The sequence below is a fragment of the Tetranychus urticae genome, chromosome 1 (assembly GCF_039701765.1).
Source record: "Tetranychus urticae isolate SD_2017Ah chromosome 1, NJAU_TeUrti_SD_1.0, whole genome shotgun sequence".
In the NCBI taxonomy this organism is placed as follows: Eukaryota; Metazoa; Arthropoda; class Arachnida; order Trombidiformes; family Tetranychidae; genus Tetranychus; species Tetranychus urticae.
Window position 1 is genome coordinate 24,486,535 of NC_142958.1, and position 17,339 is coordinate 24,503,873.

The 17,339-nt window shown below is 32.3% G+C and overlaps 4 protein-coding genes across 11 annotated transcripts; 3 read left to right on the forward strand and 1 right to left on the reverse strand.

Annotated features, from left to right (window-relative positions):
* Positions 1-94: 94 nt before the first annotated feature.
* Vps20 (vacuolar protein sorting 20) lies at positions 95-2,140 on the reverse strand. Of its 3 annotated transcripts, XM_025162153.2 has the most exons (7): positions 1,884-2,080; positions 1,579-1,820; positions 1,310-1,428; positions 1,078-1,187; positions 761-1,001; positions 554-695; positions 95-485 (listed from the first exon to the last, which is right to left on the reverse strand). In XM_025162153.2, exons 3-7 carry the CDS (start codon positions 1,376-1,378, stop codon positions 403-405), a joined length of 645 nt encoding a protein of 214 aa, XP_025017921.1. In that variant the 5' UTR covers positions 1,379-1,428; positions 1,579-1,820; positions 1,884-2,080; the 3' UTR covers positions 95-402. The 3 variants fall into 3 exon arrangements, with proteins under 3 accessions (XP_025017921.1, XP_015791877.1, XP_089125633.1); XM_015936391.3 differs by lacking the exon at positions 1,579-1,820 and having other exon boundaries at positions 1,884-2,140; XM_089269507.1 differs by lacking the exons at positions 1,579-1,820; positions 1,884-2,080 and having other exon boundaries at positions 1,310-1,503.
* Positions 2,092-7,659, forward strand: ATP7 (copper-transporting ATPase 1). 3 transcript variants are annotated; one of them, XM_015936385.3, is made up of 6 exons: positions 2,244-2,346; positions 2,521-2,597; positions 3,001-3,266; positions 3,468-4,466; positions 5,132-6,642; positions 6,734-7,659. In XM_015936385.3, the coding sequence occupies exons 3-6, from the start codon at positions 3,140-3,142 to the stop codon at positions 7,226-7,228; spliced, it is 3,132 nt and encodes a 1,043-aa protein (XP_015791871.1). In that variant the 5' UTR covers positions 2,244-2,346; positions 2,521-2,597; positions 3,001-3,139; the 3' UTR covers positions 7,229-7,659. The 3 variants fall into 3 exon arrangements, with proteins under 3 accessions (XP_015791872.1, XP_015791871.1, XP_089125617.1); XM_015936386.3 differs by lacking the exon at positions 2,521-2,597 and having other exon boundaries at positions 2,092-2,346; XM_089269491.1 differs by lacking the exons at positions 2,244-2,346; positions 2,521-2,597 and having other exon boundaries at positions 2,650-3,266.
* Positions 7,660-8,143: 484 nt separating this feature from the next.
* On the forward strand, positions 8,144-14,344 carry LOC107368544 (uncharacterized). Of its 2 annotated transcripts, none has more exons than XM_015936388.3 (12): positions 8,144-8,753; positions 10,515-10,585; positions 10,690-10,859; positions 11,857-11,922; positions 11,988-12,231; positions 12,298-12,403; positions 12,471-12,700; positions 12,790-13,020; positions 13,088-13,231; positions 13,295-13,438; positions 13,504-13,677; positions 13,748-14,344. In XM_015936388.3, exons 1-12 carry the CDS (start codon positions 8,657-8,659, stop codon positions 14,036-14,038), a joined length of 1,968 nt encoding a protein of 655 aa, XP_015791874.1. In that variant the 5' UTR covers positions 8,144-8,656; the 3' UTR covers positions 14,039-14,344. The 2 variants fall into 2 exon arrangements, with proteins under 2 accessions (XP_015791874.1, XP_015791873.1); XM_015936387.3 differs by having other exon boundaries at positions 8,151-8,768.
* A 663-nt stretch (positions 14,345-15,007) lies between these two features.
* Positions 15,008-17,243, forward strand: Prp4k (Pre-mRNA processing factor 4 kinase). Of its 3 annotated transcripts, none has more exons than XM_025162175.2 (6): positions 15,008-15,134; positions 15,228-15,525; positions 15,618-16,258; positions 16,332-16,446; positions 16,538-16,627; positions 16,752-17,243. In XM_025162175.2, exons 1-6 carry the CDS (start codon positions 15,132-15,134, stop codon positions 16,802-16,804), a joined length of 1,200 nt encoding a protein of 399 aa, XP_025017943.1. In that variant the 5' UTR covers positions 15,008-15,131; the 3' UTR covers positions 16,805-17,243. The 3 variants fall into 3 exon arrangements, with proteins under 3 accessions (XP_025017943.1, XP_025017944.1, XP_015791979.1); XM_025162176.2 differs by having other exon boundaries at positions 16,538-16,609; XM_015936493.3 differs by having other exon boundaries at positions 16,538-17,243.
* Positions 17,244-17,339: the final 96 nt, after the last annotated feature.

Here is a 17,339-nt window from a genome sequence, read left to right on the forward strand (position 1 = left end):
AAGAGACAAAATTGATTCACTGATTTGCATGCAACTCAGCTGATTATTCAACAACAAAAATTTTCATTCAAGACATTGGCTTGTATGGAATTAATTTCATTTTATTTTGATTATAAATTTATTGATTAAGTGAATTAACATTTACAAATACAATCAAAATGTTTAAAACTTGACAAGACTGGAAAAATCATTCGCATACAAAATTAAATAGTGACACTATCAAATATCATGATTAGTTGTATAAATTAGTTTTATACATTTAGACTGGATTCAGATGATGCAGCTGGAATTGGCCAAAACTTGAATTTTTACATGATTATCGTTCAATGGAACTTCAAAGAGCTTTAGAGTTAGTAAACCATGGTGACAATTGATTTAATCATTAAAGGATAATCAAAACAATTAACTGGCAGGCAGGGCTTGTTTCTGTCTTTTACTAGGTTCCTTTGTAACTTTCTCATTCTCTTTCTCTTCAGTTTCAATATCTAGATAAAAATTGGAAAATTAAATTGGTTAAAAAATGGTGTTGAGATGGGATAATTGATTTTCAAACCTTCAGGCTCAGTTTGTGGAGCTTTTGGCAGTTTGAGATCTTCATCATTGGCATCAACTTCTTTGACAATTTGTTCCAATTCTTCCAGCAATTCGACCTCGTCTTCTTCACTGAATGTTCCGCCAATTAGTTGATCAATTTCCTGAGAGATAAGTTTAATAAAATTAGTAAAAGGAAGGAAATAATTTTGTAATCATAGCAACTTACTCTTTGTTTTTCTATTCCTTCTCTGGTTTCTTCAAGTATAGACTCAACTCTTTCAATTGACAATATTTTATTCAATTCTTTCAAAGCTTTGTTTCCTTGTTCTAATCCTTCAACCACTTGGACTTCTATTTGAGCGAAAGAAATGTCATCAACCAATTTCTCCAATGTGTCTAAAAGTTCATCATGTTTGGCAATAAGATTTTCAAAATATTTCTTCTTTTTCAATATTGTAAGAGCTCGGCTAGAGAAATGAACAGAAAATTGTAATTAATAATAGTCCAATGATAACAAAAATAAAATTCAAGATTAAATCTTACTCCTTTTGACCATTTTGAAGCAATTGACGAGCTAAATTACGTTCATCCTCAAGTCTTAATTGAATCCTTTTTTGATATTGCTTGATTTTATCACGCTGTTGTTTCAATTGCTAAAGGAACAAATAATAAAATAGACAATAAATTAATATAAATAATCTAAATGGTACTACTAAAACCAAAGGATATTTGGTCATAAAAAATCCAAAAAAAACAAAAGCACTAAAATACTCACCAGAACGGCTCGATCCTGTTCAGTTACTTTAGGAACACTTCTCTTGTGTTTGCCAAATAAAGCACCCATATTTACCACGAACTATCGCATTTACAATTAACAAATCTACAATAAAATCACTAATAAAAAACGAAAAACTTGAAACTTAAAACTAAACTAAAACTAGATTGCTTTCTTAGCTTGTCTTGCCCAAAAACAACAACATTGTAACAGCTGATACTAAATGACACACTTTTCCTCAATCTTGTCAACAAATGTCTAAAAATTACCTTTTTATAAAATACCTGTACATAAATGATCCAGATTTAGATAACGATCGCAATTTTTCTAATTACAGCAATTAAGGAATCGTCTGCCATAAAGTATGAGCAAAGGATTAAAGGGACATAAACAAGTTACAATCTTGGTCTTTTCATATAGAAATTATTTTTAAGTTCAATGATTTATCTCAACTGGTAATTTGGGCATCCGATCTAAACCACGATCATATGAAGACCATGAAGAAATGAGGCTCGAAAAATAAATAACATTAGGTTTAGCCCGGCTTTTAATCAATTTAACAAACTGTACTTACAATGATATGTTTGGTTATCTGTTGCTTGTATCTTTATAGTCATATCTCCCTGTAGGAGGTAATCCACGTGAAAAATACTACAGATTATAGCCAATTAAATCAAATTATCATTTAAACTAGGTTAAAAATAAATTATAGCGACAATGGTTAGAATGTAATAAAATAAAATTCATAGTTAAATCTTTAGAAAGATAATCCGTGTAAAATAGTAAACTTGTCAGCTGACTTGAAATTGACGTTTACTCAATTGATCCAAGGATAATTCTGGTTCTTACATTCTTAAGAACATTACCAAATGTTAAAAACTGTTCCGATGAAAACTATAAATGAAATAAAGCCGTAATGAAGTAAATTATTTTGTGTTGTCATTATTCACCTACAAATTATCTCTATTTTAATTAATTGTGGACATCCAGCTTTTGTCAACATCTCTAGTATTATACATATCCATTTGGTGTTTAAGGTAACAACAATTCATCTGAACCTCTCATCAAAACGAGAAATCATTGATGTTGCTTTTCATTTCATCTCAACCTCGTAAACCAATGAGAAATAATGTCTTTTTGAATTGAGATGGCGCTCAGATAATCTTTGTTAAATGTGTAATTGGTCTCAATATATGTTATTTGATCAACAGTTGTCCATCAAATGAAATCAAATTTAATGAATAACTCGTCTTGACCAATCCTGTTACCAGTTTTCTCTACGCATAAGGTATATAATCTTTTCCACCCTGTTAACCTTCTATCTCTCTAATCTTTCATTTTTTTGTTTATCCATCGTCATCGACAAATTTTGACTCATCTTGATAATTACCAGATACCTAATTTCATTCAGCTATCCATAGAGACAATTATTACTTTGTTTTATGTCTATTTAGATTCGTTTTCAATCTTTTCAATAATTTAGTATTCATGATATTTTCCTTTTAACCTTTTCCTATTGAATCTAGTCTATGTCCTTTTTTATATTTACAGTATATGTATAATATTTATGACTTGTAACTCATTAACCCTCAATTATTCACATTTAGCTCACTGATGATAGATTATTGTATAAATTTTTTTCCATTCTTTTTCGCCTTACATCACATTATCTCTTTGCCTCTTGTGAATAGATCATCCTTTACCATCTTTATTCATCATCCATCCTGATCATCAACAATCAGTGTCTCAAGTTCAACTACTATGCCATTTCGTTTTCTTACTCAATAAAAGACCGATATTTCACCTCATCTTTAACAATACAAATTAAAAATGGATAACAGTGTGCAAATAAATATCAACAACTTTGATGGTCTCAAGAAATGCTGCTTAATGATTCGTGGTATGACATGTGCTTCCTGTGTCGAACATATTGAAAAATGTGTCAAAAAACTACCAGGTAAGTGAAAGTTTAATGTTCAATTTTTTTCTTTTCTGTTCACCATATTCTTGTCATCATTTCCCTAACCTAAAAAATTTCAATTTTTCCTATGTCGAGTTGTCGATAAAATATTGATAAAAACATGGCTCTCAACAGTAAATGAAGAAGAACAAGCTCTTGACTGATCTAATCTCAACATTTTTATCCTTCAATTTCTAGGTGTTCATGGTATTCTTGTATCGCTTTTGGCTGGAAAAGCAGAAGTTAAATATGACCCAAGCTTGACAAAACCGGAAAGTATTTCCGATTACATAGATGATTTAGGATATCCCACCGAAGTTAACCATGATTATAATGAGAATTCTTCCGACTGTGAGATAACCTTTATTATCAAAGGAATGGCTGCCAAAGATTTGGAAACAATTGAAAATCATTTTAGAAACATTATTGGAATAAAATCAGTTGCCCTTTTTTCATCTACCTCTAAAGCAAAGTTCAAATATGATGCTGAATTGATCGGACCTCGTAACATTGCTGATGAGCTTCGTAAACAGGGTTACATATCACAAGCGTGTCAAGACTATTGGGTATCAATTAACATGGCCTTATTGAATCAAAGAGAAGAAGTACGAAAATGGAGAAACTCATTCTTTTTCAACCTCTTTTTCGGATTACCCTCTTTGGCAGTTATGATGTACTATATGCTCCTAATGTCCCACAAGAAATCACCGCACCTTTCGATGTGCTGTGTTATTAATGGTCTTAGTTTGGAAAATTTACTCCTCTTCATTCTGGTCACACCTTGCCAATTTTTCGGTGGACGATATTTTTATGTCCAATCTTACAAAGCAATCAAACACCGAACAGCCAATATGGATGTTCTTATAATGTTGGCCACAACTATTGCTTACTTTTACTCAGTCATTATTTTAGTTATATTTATAATGCGTGATATTGACCACAGTCCAAAAACTTTTTTTGAAACCTCGCCCATGTTACTTATTTTTGTCTCTCTGGGTCGATGGTTGGAACATATTGCCAAGGGTAAAACAAGTGAAGCTTTAACCAAACTTATGAGCTTACAACCTAATGAAGCTTGTCTAGTTGAATGGGATATTAAAGAGTCCCGAGTTTTATCCGAACAAATTATTGACGTTCAATTGGTCCAACGTGGGGATTACTTGAAAGTTGTTCCTGGAAGTAAAATACCAGTCGATGGTAAGCTTAAAACACAATCTTGACAGAAAATTTCTTAAAGTGAATCATCTATTGTTAAATTTATATTAATACTGAATAGGTCTCTTCATTTTCTAGCCAATGTTAATTTTCATTTCATGATAGAAAGCTTTTTATGTATTTTTAGCTATAATCATGTTATGGACAAAATGACATTTGTCATATGTTGTAACATTTGACAATGTGTTAGTAGTTTGTAACTGTTAATTTAATAGCATTCTCATTTTCACCAACCACAATTGTTGTTGTTTTTAAAATTAATGTACTCAATACTTTTACTTTCAAAAGCAACCCTCATTAATTTACCTTGTTTTTATGTTGAGGCAATATTTAGAATTGTATTTTTGTAGAAAGTAGTTCTTGATAATATGTTAATTGAACACGAAAAGTTGTTACAATTCCTCCTGAAGTTACTGTTTTTGTAACCATGAAATTGTAAACCTTCAATTGCAAATCAGTCATTCAAGACCGTAACTCTTTTATTATTAATTAATAGCATGAAAGTTTACGATTAACCAGTTTACAGGTTTCTGCAGATTTTTTTTACAATTTTTATTAATCTACTTCTAATCTTTCATTGATTCACATTTCTTTCATTATAATGTTAAATAAAGATTGACGAGTGTTTTATTTTTTATTTTTCTTAGGTAAAGTGGTTCACGGTCAGTCGATGACTGATGAATCTCTGATTACTGGTGAATCAATGCCGGTGCCTAAATCGGTCGGGTCAACAGTTATTGGTGGCTCTATCAATCAAAAGGGAACATTGGTCTTAACAGCAACACATGTGGGCAGAGACACTACATTGTCACAAATTGTTCGTCTGGTTGAAGAGGCACAAACCAATAAAGCACCCATTCAACAACTTGCCGATAAAATAGCAAGTCTCTTTGTTCCGGCTATCATGTTAATTTCAATTATTACTCTAGCTGCATGGTTACTTTATGGCCATTTTACTGAAGCTACACTTATTTTTGATAACTATCGAGGGAAAGAAGGAGATATGTCAAAAACTGAAATTATCAATGTATATGCCTTTGAATGTGCGTTGGCTGTTCTTTCTATTGCTTGTCCTTGTGCCTTGGGTCTAGCAACACCAACTGCTGTCATGGTAGGAACTGGAGTTGGTGCTCTTAATGGTATCCTGATAAAAGGAGCGGAACCACTTGAACTTGCTCACAAATTGAAATGTATTATTTTTGACAAGACGGGTACAATAACCCAAGGAGTACCCAGCGTTAGCAAAATTTGTCTCTTCATGGAAAATTTATTCACACACAAAGTAAACCTTAACTCAGATGATTTTCAAAAGAAATTGAAAGAACTTCTTTTACTGATTGGAACAGCTGAGGCTCACTCAGAACACCCTATTGCTCATGCAATTTGTGCATATGTTAAACGAGTTACCGGATTAGATGGAGTAGCCAAAGATCAAGATCAAGGATGGGGTAAAATTGATAAATTTGTTGCTTTACCAGGTCTTGGACTTTCATGTAAAGTCACTCATATTGCCAAAAGTCTCGAGAAAGGCCTTAGTTGTGAAATAATGGCATCTGACCCCACTGCTAAATCTTTTATACTTAATGGTGTTACACTTGAATTGATTGGTAACTCAACTAGCTCTTCAAGTCTGGTTAATCTCTCTGATAACAATGAATCGCCTGTGATACATGAACCTGATTCGTATCAATTATTAATCGGTAATCGAGAATGGATGGAACGAAATTGCTTACAAGTTAAACCTGAAATGGAAAGAGAAATGGTTTGTGAAGAGGAAATCGGCAGCACAGCAGTACTAATTGCTATTAATAATACAATATGGGCGGCTGTTTCAGTTCGTGACCATGTTAAAGCCGAGGCCAGTCTAGCTGTTAAGACACTTTATCTCATGGGACTAGATGTTATTTTGATGACAGGAGATAATGCTAAAACTGCTGAATCGGTTGCAAAACAAACGGGAATCAAAAGAGTTTTCGCTGAAGTGTTACCATCCCATAAAGTGAAAAAAATTGAACAACTTCAGAAAAAAGGTTACATTGTAGCCATGGTTGGTGATGGTGTTAATGATTCACCTGCTTTAGCTCAAGCTGATGTTGGAATAGCGATTGCAAATGGTACTGACGTTGCTGTGGAGGCAGCCGATGTTATTTTAGTCAAAGTATGTATTTGCTCAAATCATTATAATGTTGTCTGACATCTGATTCAAGTATTTTTGCTAATTTTTAATTTATTTATTTTTCCATTTACAGAACAATTTATTAGATGTTGTCGTTGCCATTGATTTGTCCAAAAAAACTGTCCAACGTATCAAGTTGAACTTCTTCCTCGCATGTATTTATAATCTTATTGGAATACCTTTAGCGGCTGGTATTTTCTCTGAATTCGGACTTGTAATTAAACCATGGATGGGATCAATGGCTATGGCTGCTTCATCAGTCTCTGTTGTCACCTCTTCATTATTACTTAAACTTTACCGCAAGCCTGATTTCATGCGGATCGAAGCAAAATACGAGAAAAAAAGAGCTGCACGCTCTGGGGTGGCCGCAATTATCGGACCTGATGTATCTTTCGTTAATGTTCAAAAAGGTCTCGAAGATAGCCATTGTATTACTCAACGGGATGTTAATGGTTCATCAAGAGCAATGAATTTAAACAGAGCAGTTATTGAAATGTTACCCAAAACACAAAAGTCATCCATTAATAGCATTAAAGGCAGTGCAAAGGAAAGAGAACCTCTAGTTTAGTTGAATGTCTTATTTTTGTAAATGTGATCGAGTTTAGCGAATCCAAGCCTTTTTTGTTAACATAACTTTTTGCCGATTTTCGTCGCTACTATGGAAGTACCAGAAAAAAAATTCACCAACAATTATTACTACTTCCATCGAGTAGCACAAAAATTTAAATTTGTTTGATATCATCTTTAGTATTGCTCATTAACGGTTGAGTTTCAATTTTATCAAATTGAATTTGATTTAAATGAAATTGCTCCAATGCTAAAAAGTTAACCCAAATTTTTGTATTGTAATTCCATTTCATTTTATTATCATCTTGATAATTGCGACTTTTGCTTATCAGATCAGTACATATTTATTTATATCTTGTTGCCATTCTCATTGACTCGCTGTTTATCTTTGTGTATCAAATGAAAAATAAAAGCAGAGAAAAATATTGTCCACATTTGCTGTTATTAACTCGTTGAATTGATCGCCTGAAAAGTCAAAGAATAATAGTTTACGGCTGAAACCGCCCAAACTCAATTCCATAGCTAAAAAATCTATTTTATTAACATTTCTTGAAAATAGGCTAAGTTGACTGGAAACAAAGGACTGATTTGATACAAATTTTAAAAGATGAAAATTAAACCAGGTTTTTTATATCAAATTTCTTAACAGCAACAAGTTGAATTGTGGTGAGTATTTAAAATTTACAAGTTGAAGCAGTAAATATATCAATATGATTAGTAAATGAACTGAGAAACAGCCAACTGTAGCTATATTATGTAAATTATCAGTGAAAGTAATAAAAAGGAGAGTCAAATGTCAATCATCACTTTTTATCATCTATTAATCCAATCTAGTTGATTCAGCTATTTTCCTCCTCCTTTTAACCTCCTCTTCCTCCTCTCCCTCCACCTTAATCATTATCTTAGCATTTTGATTAAGTCTCTAATTGTTGCGACGCGAAAAATTGAAAAATAATTTACCCAAAGAGTCGTGTTTCAACATTGTGTTATTCTGATGTTCATCAATTTCAACATTATCAGATTATCAACATCAACATCAGTTTCATCTTATTCTTTGTCGCTAGCAAGTCACAATCAAGTGTTAAATCAAAACCGAGAGTCAAATTAAGTCTCAATCATTGTGCATAACCGGGCTTCATTTTTATTGATATCATTGTTGGTTCACTTGTGTTCATTAATTAACTTCAATTCCTCTTTACCTAAATATATTTATGATAAATCAATAGTTGATTCCTTTAAATCTTTGGTTTGCCACTTAATTGTGTCAATCAATTGATTTTCTTAGCCATTTTCTGAGTTGTTTTCACTTCAACATCAACATCAATCCAACTCTTTTATATTTTTATATTGATAAGCCACCAACGGCAATTCAACTTAATTAAAGCATTTAAATTCACGTGCCTTAACTCATCAACTATTTAAATTCAAGATGGCCAATTCAGTTTGGGTGATGATAAAAATTCCTGCTAAAACACCAGAGTTAAACAATCAAATCATCGATTCCAAAAAATCTAACACCAATTCAGGTAGGTTAAAGGAAAGTAAGTTGTCCTTTAATTTAACAGTAATAGTTTGAGTAATTTAACAGTCAATTCGATTGAAATTCATCAATTTTTAATTGTGATCTTTCGACTGAAACAAACAAAAATGTAAATAAAAGTATTAAAATGGCTAGGCGATGAGTCCAAGTAATACATTGAATTGTTAATCAAATTCAATCATTTTGAATCTGTTTGAATTTTGTACATTTGATACTGAATTGACTGTTGATTGTTGGAAAGTTAAATATTGGTTGCGAGCCTTTTTGTTGCGCACCGAAGGGTTACTTGAACAATCTCTTGTAATTGGTCATCTTTTGTGCAGTTTTAAATGCTGTTTCCAATGGGTTACAATTTTTGGAAATTAAAATTAAAATTCGAATGAATAAAACGAAAAGCAGAACGATATAACTTGATGAAGCGAACGTCTCCTTTTCTCTCACATATCAACCAGGGGAGAAGAGCCTACGTTTCGCTCAAGAACTGCTTCACTTTATTCTTGCGAATTATAATTTTGATTTCCTCAAATTGTAACTCATTGGAAAGGGCATTTAAAACTGTACATAGATGACCAACTACAAGAGATTGTTGAAGTAATCTTTGGGTGTCCAGTCATAAAGTAACTCACAGTGATCCGAACAACCTAATTGATTAACTTAAAATGATTGACAACTCTGACAAATTGTTTCTTGATAAAAAATAAGTCAAGGAATAATATGGGTAAACAAATGTTTATTTACTTTCTTTGTAATATTTCAATTTGACAGACAATTACCCACATTAACCTTATAATTATGAATTTTATTAACTAAATCAACGTTTATTATTGATGAAATCTGCAGCTTAATGATCAAAATCGACTGAAATCTCAGCCAATTGCTCAAAGAATTGCATTCTCAGTGGCGATTGCTATTTTAATTGAACACAGCACGAGGATTGAATTGCATAAACCATTTTTTAATTTGAATAATAAACCATTTTAAACCAATTAAATTTTTCTATTAAATTTTTAGCTCAATGTAGATGTAAATTATTTTTAAACTGGTATTCGGTTAATCGCTGAATGAATCAAAATCAAGGTTCATTGTCTTTCAAATTTCATCTTACAGCTTTCAACAATACCAAGTTGTCTTCATTTCAATGAATCCTTTGATAAGTTAATTGACTTTATACAAGATTTTCCATGTTTAATCCAGAATAGACTAAATACTTCCGATTAAGATTAAAAAATTAAAATTAGGAAATGTAAATTAATTTGACTGGATTTCCTGTGAAATTAGGTGTATGACATACGAATGGTTGATCAATTTTCTTTCAACAAGTCGCATCTTTAAATAGCGTGTTAATCAAAGCTGTGATGATGAAAAATGGTCTTTGGTTTCTAGTCAACACAGCCAATTGTTTGTCATGTTATTATATTGGCCTGTCATCTTTTTATTTGTGATCATCATGATGTGACACTGAAAAAAACCGGGACTCTACAATATTTTAGCTCAAATTATTGACAACTTAATCTCGACAGATTAGTCTTGAATCACCAAGATCGGAACTCTAAGTGCAAATATTAGATATCTATCACGTTATACACATTTGCTATACTTACATTTTTAAACTCCATATTTTGTTCGATATTTCACTACACCTGTTAATTATAATTGAATACTAAACTGATATTTGATATGATAATCGGCATTCTTTAACAAACTCAAAAATTCTGATAAATTACTTAATATTTTTTTTTATTCACAGCGAGCAATTATCTGGCTCCACCTGGTATCGAGGAAAAGAAAAAAGAGCCTATTGAACCTTCAATTCAAACGGTAATTGTGCTAAAGGGTTTCGTTATTTATGTTAAAAAGTTTATTTAATAATTTGATTATTGTCTCTTCAAATATCTAATTAATTTTATTCTTTTTTGATTCAGATTTTAGAGAAAACATTGGAAGAATTGGAAATTAACAATGCTGTTTGGATTAAAAATACAGATGGTACCTTTTTTCATGTCTATTTCGCTTGTGATGTTGATGACAGCGATTCCATCATTCACCATATGCAAATCCAAGGGATTGGAAGTCTTCCTCAAACATTTATCGGGTAATTATTATATCAGCCAAACAATTTACTCTGACTGGACCATTGTCCAAATTTAGTCTACTCTCTCTCTCTCTCTCTGAATAGATTATACCTGTAAGTTTACAAGACATCAAAATAGTGAAAAACACAGTTAACAAACTTTCTTTGTTGCCACAGTTTAACTTCCAGGGTTGATTAATAAATTGACAATCGGTTGTACCAATAGTCCCAAGCCCTTTGGTAGGTATGACCTCAGTTGCTCAAGCTTTTCGATGATTATCAGTCCAAATACGTATGGATTAGTCATAAGGTCTTGATCACGTTCACTAAAGAATAGCGATGAAAACTCCTTAGGCCATGATGGAAATGAAAATTGATGAGATTTGATCGCAGTTGGCAACCCAAACGGAATTGAACTATTGGAAGAGGAACTTGATGGTTTTGAGGAAGATGCCTTTTCACCTTTAGCATTCACCAAGATGTTAGACTCATGAAAAATGTTGACCAGAAAAACAATCATTATAAATGAGATTAATAGTCTAGAAAGATTCACAAAGGACATGATTTCTTGCTTTTTCAATATTTAGTCTATCAAGTTAACAGTCTTGGTTAGATTACTTAGATTAACTAACTTGTTAGAAATAAATTTATTTCTGCAAAAATTGAGTGAGATTGAAATCGAAGTTACAGCTGGTTGAGCTGATATCATCATCTAATTGTTGGATAGTTTGAGCTTATTGAGTTGGCTTGGACAAAATGATTCAAATACAAAACATACCTGAAAATAGATCCATTATTGAGAAGATAATCATATTCTAATGTTCACTTAAAGTTTTAAATATTGAATTCAACCAAGCAGTTAAGGATCTTGATCAAGTCATTGACATGCTTGCTTGTGTTGAATTTGAACTTCAATAAATAAACCTTGTCAAACAAAAGATGTTAGTGATTTTGTTAACACAGTTAATAGCTAAATAACAATTACAGTAATCTTTTTGTTTTTTTATATCCATTTCAGAATAATTCCGTTTACTCTCGCTTACCAATCTGAGGAAGATGCTGATGTTTTCTTGGATGATACAACGTAAATATGTTCATGATATATCAAAATGTATTCATTAATTTAGTATTTTTTATTCCATTATTTAGCGATCAAGTTGATTCTGATACAACTAAAAAACAAAGCAGTTTCAAAGCTATGCAAGAAAAGTTGTTGAAATCAGTTACAGCTCGGTTAACTGTGGCTCAAGTTGTGGCAAGTGTCCAATCAAATTCTGAATTGACTTTTGATTTTGTATGTTACGTACTTTGTGCCGCCTGGTTAGCTGCGTTAGGGTTGATGGAATCAGATGTAGTTACTTTGGTTGCATCTATGTTGGTATCACCTCTTATGGTAAATTAATAAGGATCATCTTTAGATATTGGAAACACAATTTGCTAACAATTTTTTCATTTTTAGGGTCCAGTAATGGCTATGACTTTTGGTTTAATTGTCAGAGATCAACAACTTCGGAATCTTGGAGTCCGAAATGCTATCATTGGATTTGCCTTGACTATTGTTTTCGGTGTGTTTTTGTTTTCTCAATCGTACTGCTCTTCTTATCAAACATCTCTTCATTATCATTATTTTAGGCTTCTTTTATGGCTGTATTGTGCTGAATTTTGCTCATGAATATAATCCAACAACAGTATGGCCTTCTCAAGCTATGAGAAGTCGAGGACAGTTACGGGCTTTATGGGTTGGTGCATTAGTTGCTTTACCTTCAGGAGCTGCAGTCGCTGTCTCATTATTATCTGGAAATCAAGCTTCACTCGTTGGAGTCGCTATTTCAGCTTCTTTACTTCCTCCATGTGTAAACGCAGTGAGTTTCCAATCAAATAGTGATACTAATTAATCAATTGAAACTCTGTAAATTAATTCATTTTGTAATTTATCGAATGATTTCGACAGGGTCTTTTATGGGCCTTTTCTACCATCAAAGCAATCAAATCATTAAGCGAAGATTGGATTAATGTTAACAATGTAACTTTCACGAAACCTTCCCTTGTTTTGGATCCAAGTTATGAAGTTTCTTATTCTACTAATTTCTCATATGAATGCTTCTGGCTTGGGTTAGGAAGTTTAGGCTTGGCTTCAGTAAATGTTGCTTGCATTCTTCTCATGTCATGGATATTGTTAAAGGTAAAAGTCAATTTAATGTGCGAATTGAAATTTTTAATCCTTCAGTTGACTTTTCTTTCATTTTCAGATTAAAGAAGTTTCGCCTGTTGATGAAAAATCATCACCAACTTCACGTTTCTGGAAAGAAGATGTAAAAATTGTCCGAGAATACAATAAAACAGTACGAGAAAGAAAACGTTCATTACATCAAGATTTCTTACAAGAATGGGCCGTAAGTCAAATTTCCCTGGTCAAGCATACAGAAGTGACCATTAATTGTTGATGTTTATTTCAGGAAATGAACGGTTTAGATCCTCAGGAACTATTGAGTGAAAATCCGGAAGCTAGAGCAGTACAGATGGCAACGTTAAGAGATATGGTGAAAGATGTCGAAGAGGATGAAGTTTTCCAACAGATTCTAATGAACACAAGGCCAAATGTAAGTTATTTTGCTGGATAAATCAAAGTAAAAATGCTAATTGCGTCTTTTATTATCGCAATTAGGCGGATTATATAAGGAAAGTGAGTATGGCTACAATCGAACCATTGCGATTCGATGGAACAAAAAACAAAAGTGCCTCAAATGTTTCCATTGACATGGAAAATCGTGATTTGAAATTTCAAAGACGCTCAATTGCTCTTCCATCGCCTTCGGCAAGATCTTTTCTTGGAAATCAGGTAAAATAACTATTCAGTCAATCTTTAATTTACAAGCTTAACTGATCTAATCGATTATCTTATCATTCAGACTGGAGACCTGTCACCTCACAATTCGCGTAGAGGAACCAGAAGTGCTAAAAACTCTGTCAGCACTCTTTCAATGTTGAATCAACCAACTACAGAGACTGGTAATCTTCAAAGGAGACAAAGCACTGCCTTGCTGAGAAAATCTCTGAGAAATTCTGACCATTCTCCTTATAGTCTTTGGCCTCGAAGAAGCTCAGAAGCACATCGAATGATGGCTGTTCCACCAGGCCATGATTTCGGTAGAAGAAGTCGCAAAATCCGTTCAACTGGAGAGTTTTCCGACCACGATTGATTATGACTTAGTTTACATTATGAAAATTTTTGAAAATAATTTGAATTAGAGAAGTGAAGAGGATTTCATGATCAACTTTCTTATCCAAAATCATTGATTTCACTCTCGTTATATTCCTATCATTATTATCGTTGTCGCTAACTGACGCACAAATTAATTTTATTAAATTAGCAAAATGTAGATTTGCTTGCGATAGAGGACAGCATTAACTATTCAATCTACCCAATTGAAAGCTGTTAAACAGTAACCCATTTTTTGTCAACAATTATTCATGAATAAAAGATGCAAAAGTTGATGAAAAACAAATGGCTTGTATTATTTTGCATTGAGTTTTTTTAAACTGAATATCACTATATTTTGTATTCATTTTATGTGAAAAATCTTTACTTCATAGCCTGGAAAGGACTTAAATTGATAATAAATTGAAAATCTCTATAAAATTTTCGCGTTCGTCTTGAATGTTTATAATCGGTTTTAAGCTAAACAAAATATCGTACTGTCCAGTGAAAAAAGGTCATTAGAAGGGATCCACTGTCTTCATTTTGAATGATGAAATAAAAGCCAATTATTTGAACTTGTAACATGAAGTCTTATCAATTCTTATCTGAATCATGCACTAAACTTTGTACAATCATGTAAACGTTTCACCCAAACTGAATACTTTACTCAATGGATAACAAAATTTGTTTGCAATTCATGCTATTGGCCATATTTTGCTTTGTTGTCTTATACTCAAAGAGATTTCTAAATCTCTTTTGCTCTAATTGTTCTGAATCTTTTAATTTAAATGCTTTAAATCATTAGAAAAACATTTTAATAAGATTTAATCGGATTCAACGATTTAAACTTCTTTTTTGAGGCCATGTAATTAAACCGATTATTTGGACTTAAAACTACCGGGAGATGGCGCAAACTCCTTTTCAGCCAGGCGCAGTTTGGTGATTTGCAAACATTCATTAAACAGCTGAAAGTATTCTGTGCTTGTAATTAATTTTTTGTTAACAATTGTTTTTCGATTAATTTAATCACTTGTGTCCCGAAGATCTTTGAGTTTCGTATTTCATCACCTACTTGTAACTTATTTTAAATCATAATGGTAAGTAATATTCTAGTGAATCCTATCATTTACCCGCTCTTACTGATGACTCAAGTTTTATGTTTTTGCTACATATTTTTTTCTTTCTTCCAGTTTCATCGCAGATCAGAAAAGGATCTAATTCGACATAGCAGAAAAAAGAAATCCAGTTCCGATGCAGATCGCTCCAGATCCAAAAGACGACATAAAAGTGAACAGAGAGAGGACAAGATTAAAGACTATGATATTAGTATAAATGATAGAGATGAAGATGATGAAGATCTTGAAATAGAGAGATTACGACAGCAGAGAAGAGAATTAATGAGGAAGCTTGGTGCTTTAGAGGATGAGAAAGAATCCAAACACGAAGACGAGTCTGAACTCGTGAAGGAAAAAAGAAAATCAAGTGGAGGTAAGTCTAATTTTCTTTGCTTTCCATCTGCAAATATAATATATTTTTATTCATTCTGTTTATTTTATTTATTCTGCTTTTCTGAATTTCAGATCCTGAGCCAGACACCGATTTAGAACCAAAAGCAAAAAAGCCAGTTTTGGATATGTTTGCTGAAGATGATAATTGCGAAGCTTTCATTACTAAAGATGCTCCTGGAGAGCAGAAACAAAATTTTTACCAGCTCTCTCTAGCTCAAGCACCTGAAAATCCAGCTCTTAACGATAATTGGGATGATTCCGAAGGATATTATCGTGTTAGAATTGGAGAAATTTTAGACATGAGATACTCTGTTTTTGGTTATACTGGACAAGGCATGTTTTCAAATGTAGTCAGAGCGCGTGATAGCTTCAAAGAATCTAAGGAAGTGGCGATTAAGATAATCCGTAACAATGAAGTTATGAATAAGACAGGGTTGAAGGAATTGACCATGTTAAGAAAATTGAACGAAGCTGACCCAGAGGATAGATTCCATTGTCTTCGACTTTTTCGCCATTTTTATCACAAAAGTCATCTCTGTTTAGTTTTTGAACCACTTTCCATGAATCTAAGAGAAATTTTAAAAAAATATGGTAAAGATGTTGGACTTCATATAAAAGCTGTTCGTTCGTACGCGCAACAACTGTTCTTGGCTCTGAAATTACTTAAAAAATGCAATATCCTACACGCTGATATCAAACCTGATAATATTTTGGTGAGTCTAAATTTGTATTATATACTTCAATCTTTATTTATTTACATTTTAATATCAAATTCTAATTTTACAGGTTAACGAAAGTAAGCTGGTTTTAAAACTTTGTGATTTCGGTTCTTCATCTCTTGTCTCCGAAAACGACATCACCCCTTATTTGGTTTCAAGATTCTACAGAGCTCCTGAGATTGGTAAGTCTTTTTAAACTTATTCCATAAAATGGAACTTTATTCAACAAATGAAATTACTAAAACCCTAATTGTTTTTCTTATTGGTCTCCAGTTTTAGGTTTATCATATGATTACAATATTGACATGTGGTCTGTTGGTGTAACACTTTACGAACTTTATACTGGTAAAATTATGTTCCCTGGTAAAAATAACAATCAAATGCTCAAGTATTTTATGGATTTGAAAGGAAAAATTTCTAATCGAATGATAAGAAAGGCAGTTTTTCGAACTCAACATTTTGACCAAGATTATAATTTTTTATACAGAGAAATTGATCGGGTCACGGAGAAAGAAAAGATCGTGGTTATCGGGAATATGACACCAAATAGAGATTTGCAAAAAGAACTAATTGCGGACCAAGTTTTACGAGAAGAAGAGCGTCGTAAAGTCCTCCAATTGAAAGATCTTTTAGAAAATGTTTTAACATTGGACCCATCAAGACGACTCAAAGTGAATGAAGCTCTTGCCCATAAATTCATTCAAGAACGACTTTAAACTCTCCATTCATATTCATCCATTAGATTTGATTCTTCGCTATAATGTAATATACAAATTGATATATAAATATATATATAATGTATAATAAGCCAAGCCCTATCGCTGAACAATCACCATCTCAAGCCCATCTTAAATCAATTTTGCCTTTGATCAATGAAGTAAAATAGCACCCATTGAAGACTTAATTTACAATTTGATCAAAAATTGAGTCTGTTTGATATTATAAAAAAAAATGAAAAATAAACAAATTTATATATTCACGCATAGTGACTTTGATTTCTGAAAATTAATATTAACGGAGTTAAAAGACTATTATATCTTTAAAGTAATACACTGAACCAACTCGGCATGAAAGA

Excerpts from the sequence above, each read along its gene's own strand:
- Vps20 (XM_015936391.3), bottom strand. The coding sequence starts at position 1,378 with ATGGGTGCTTTATTTGGCAAACACAAGAGAAGTGTTCCTAAAGTAACT. Across the intron at positions 1,188-1,309 it reads AACAGGATCGAGCCGTTCTG|CAATTGAAACAACAGCGTGA; the intron begins GTGAGTATTTTA and ends TTGTTCCTTTAG. Across the intron at positions 1,002-1,077 it reads CTTCAAAATGGTCAAAAGGA|CCGAGCTCTTACAATATTGA; the intron begins GTAAGATTTAAT and ends TCATTTCTCTAG.
- ATP7 (XM_015936386.3), top strand. The coding sequence starts at position 3,140 with ATGGATAACAGTGTGCAAATAAATATCAACAACTTTGATGGTCTCAAG. Across the intron at positions 3,267-3,467 it reads ATGTGTCAAAAAACTACCAG|GTGTTCATGGTATTCTTGTA; the intron begins GTAAGTGAAAGT and ends TTCAATTTCTAG. Across the intron at positions 4,467-5,131 it reads AAGTAAAATACCAGTCGATG|GTAAAGTGGTTCACGGTCAG; the intron begins GTAAGCTTAAAA and ends TATTTTTCTTAG.
- LOC107368544 (XM_015936387.3), top strand. The coding sequence starts at position 8,657 with ATGGCCAATTCAGTTTGGGTGATGATAAAAATTCCTGCTAAAACACCA. Across the intron at positions 10,586-10,689 it reads TTGAACCTTCAATTCAAACG|ATTTTAGAGAAAACATTGGA; the intron begins GTAATTGTGCTA and ends TTTTTGATTCAG. Across the intron at positions 13,021-13,087 it reads TGTCATGGATATTGTTAAAG|ATTAAAGAAGTTTCGCCTGT; the intron begins GTAAAAGTCAAT and ends TTTCATTTTCAG.
- Prp4k (XM_015936493.3), top strand. Across the intron at positions 16,259-16,331 it reads TCAAACCTGATAATATTTTG|GTTAACGAAAGTAAGCTGGT; the intron begins GTGAGTCTAAAT and ends CTAATTTTACAG. Across the intron at positions 16,447-16,537 it reads CTACAGAGCTCCTGAGATTG|TTTTAGGTTTATCATATGAT; the intron begins GTAAGTCTTTTT and ends ATTGGTCTCCAG.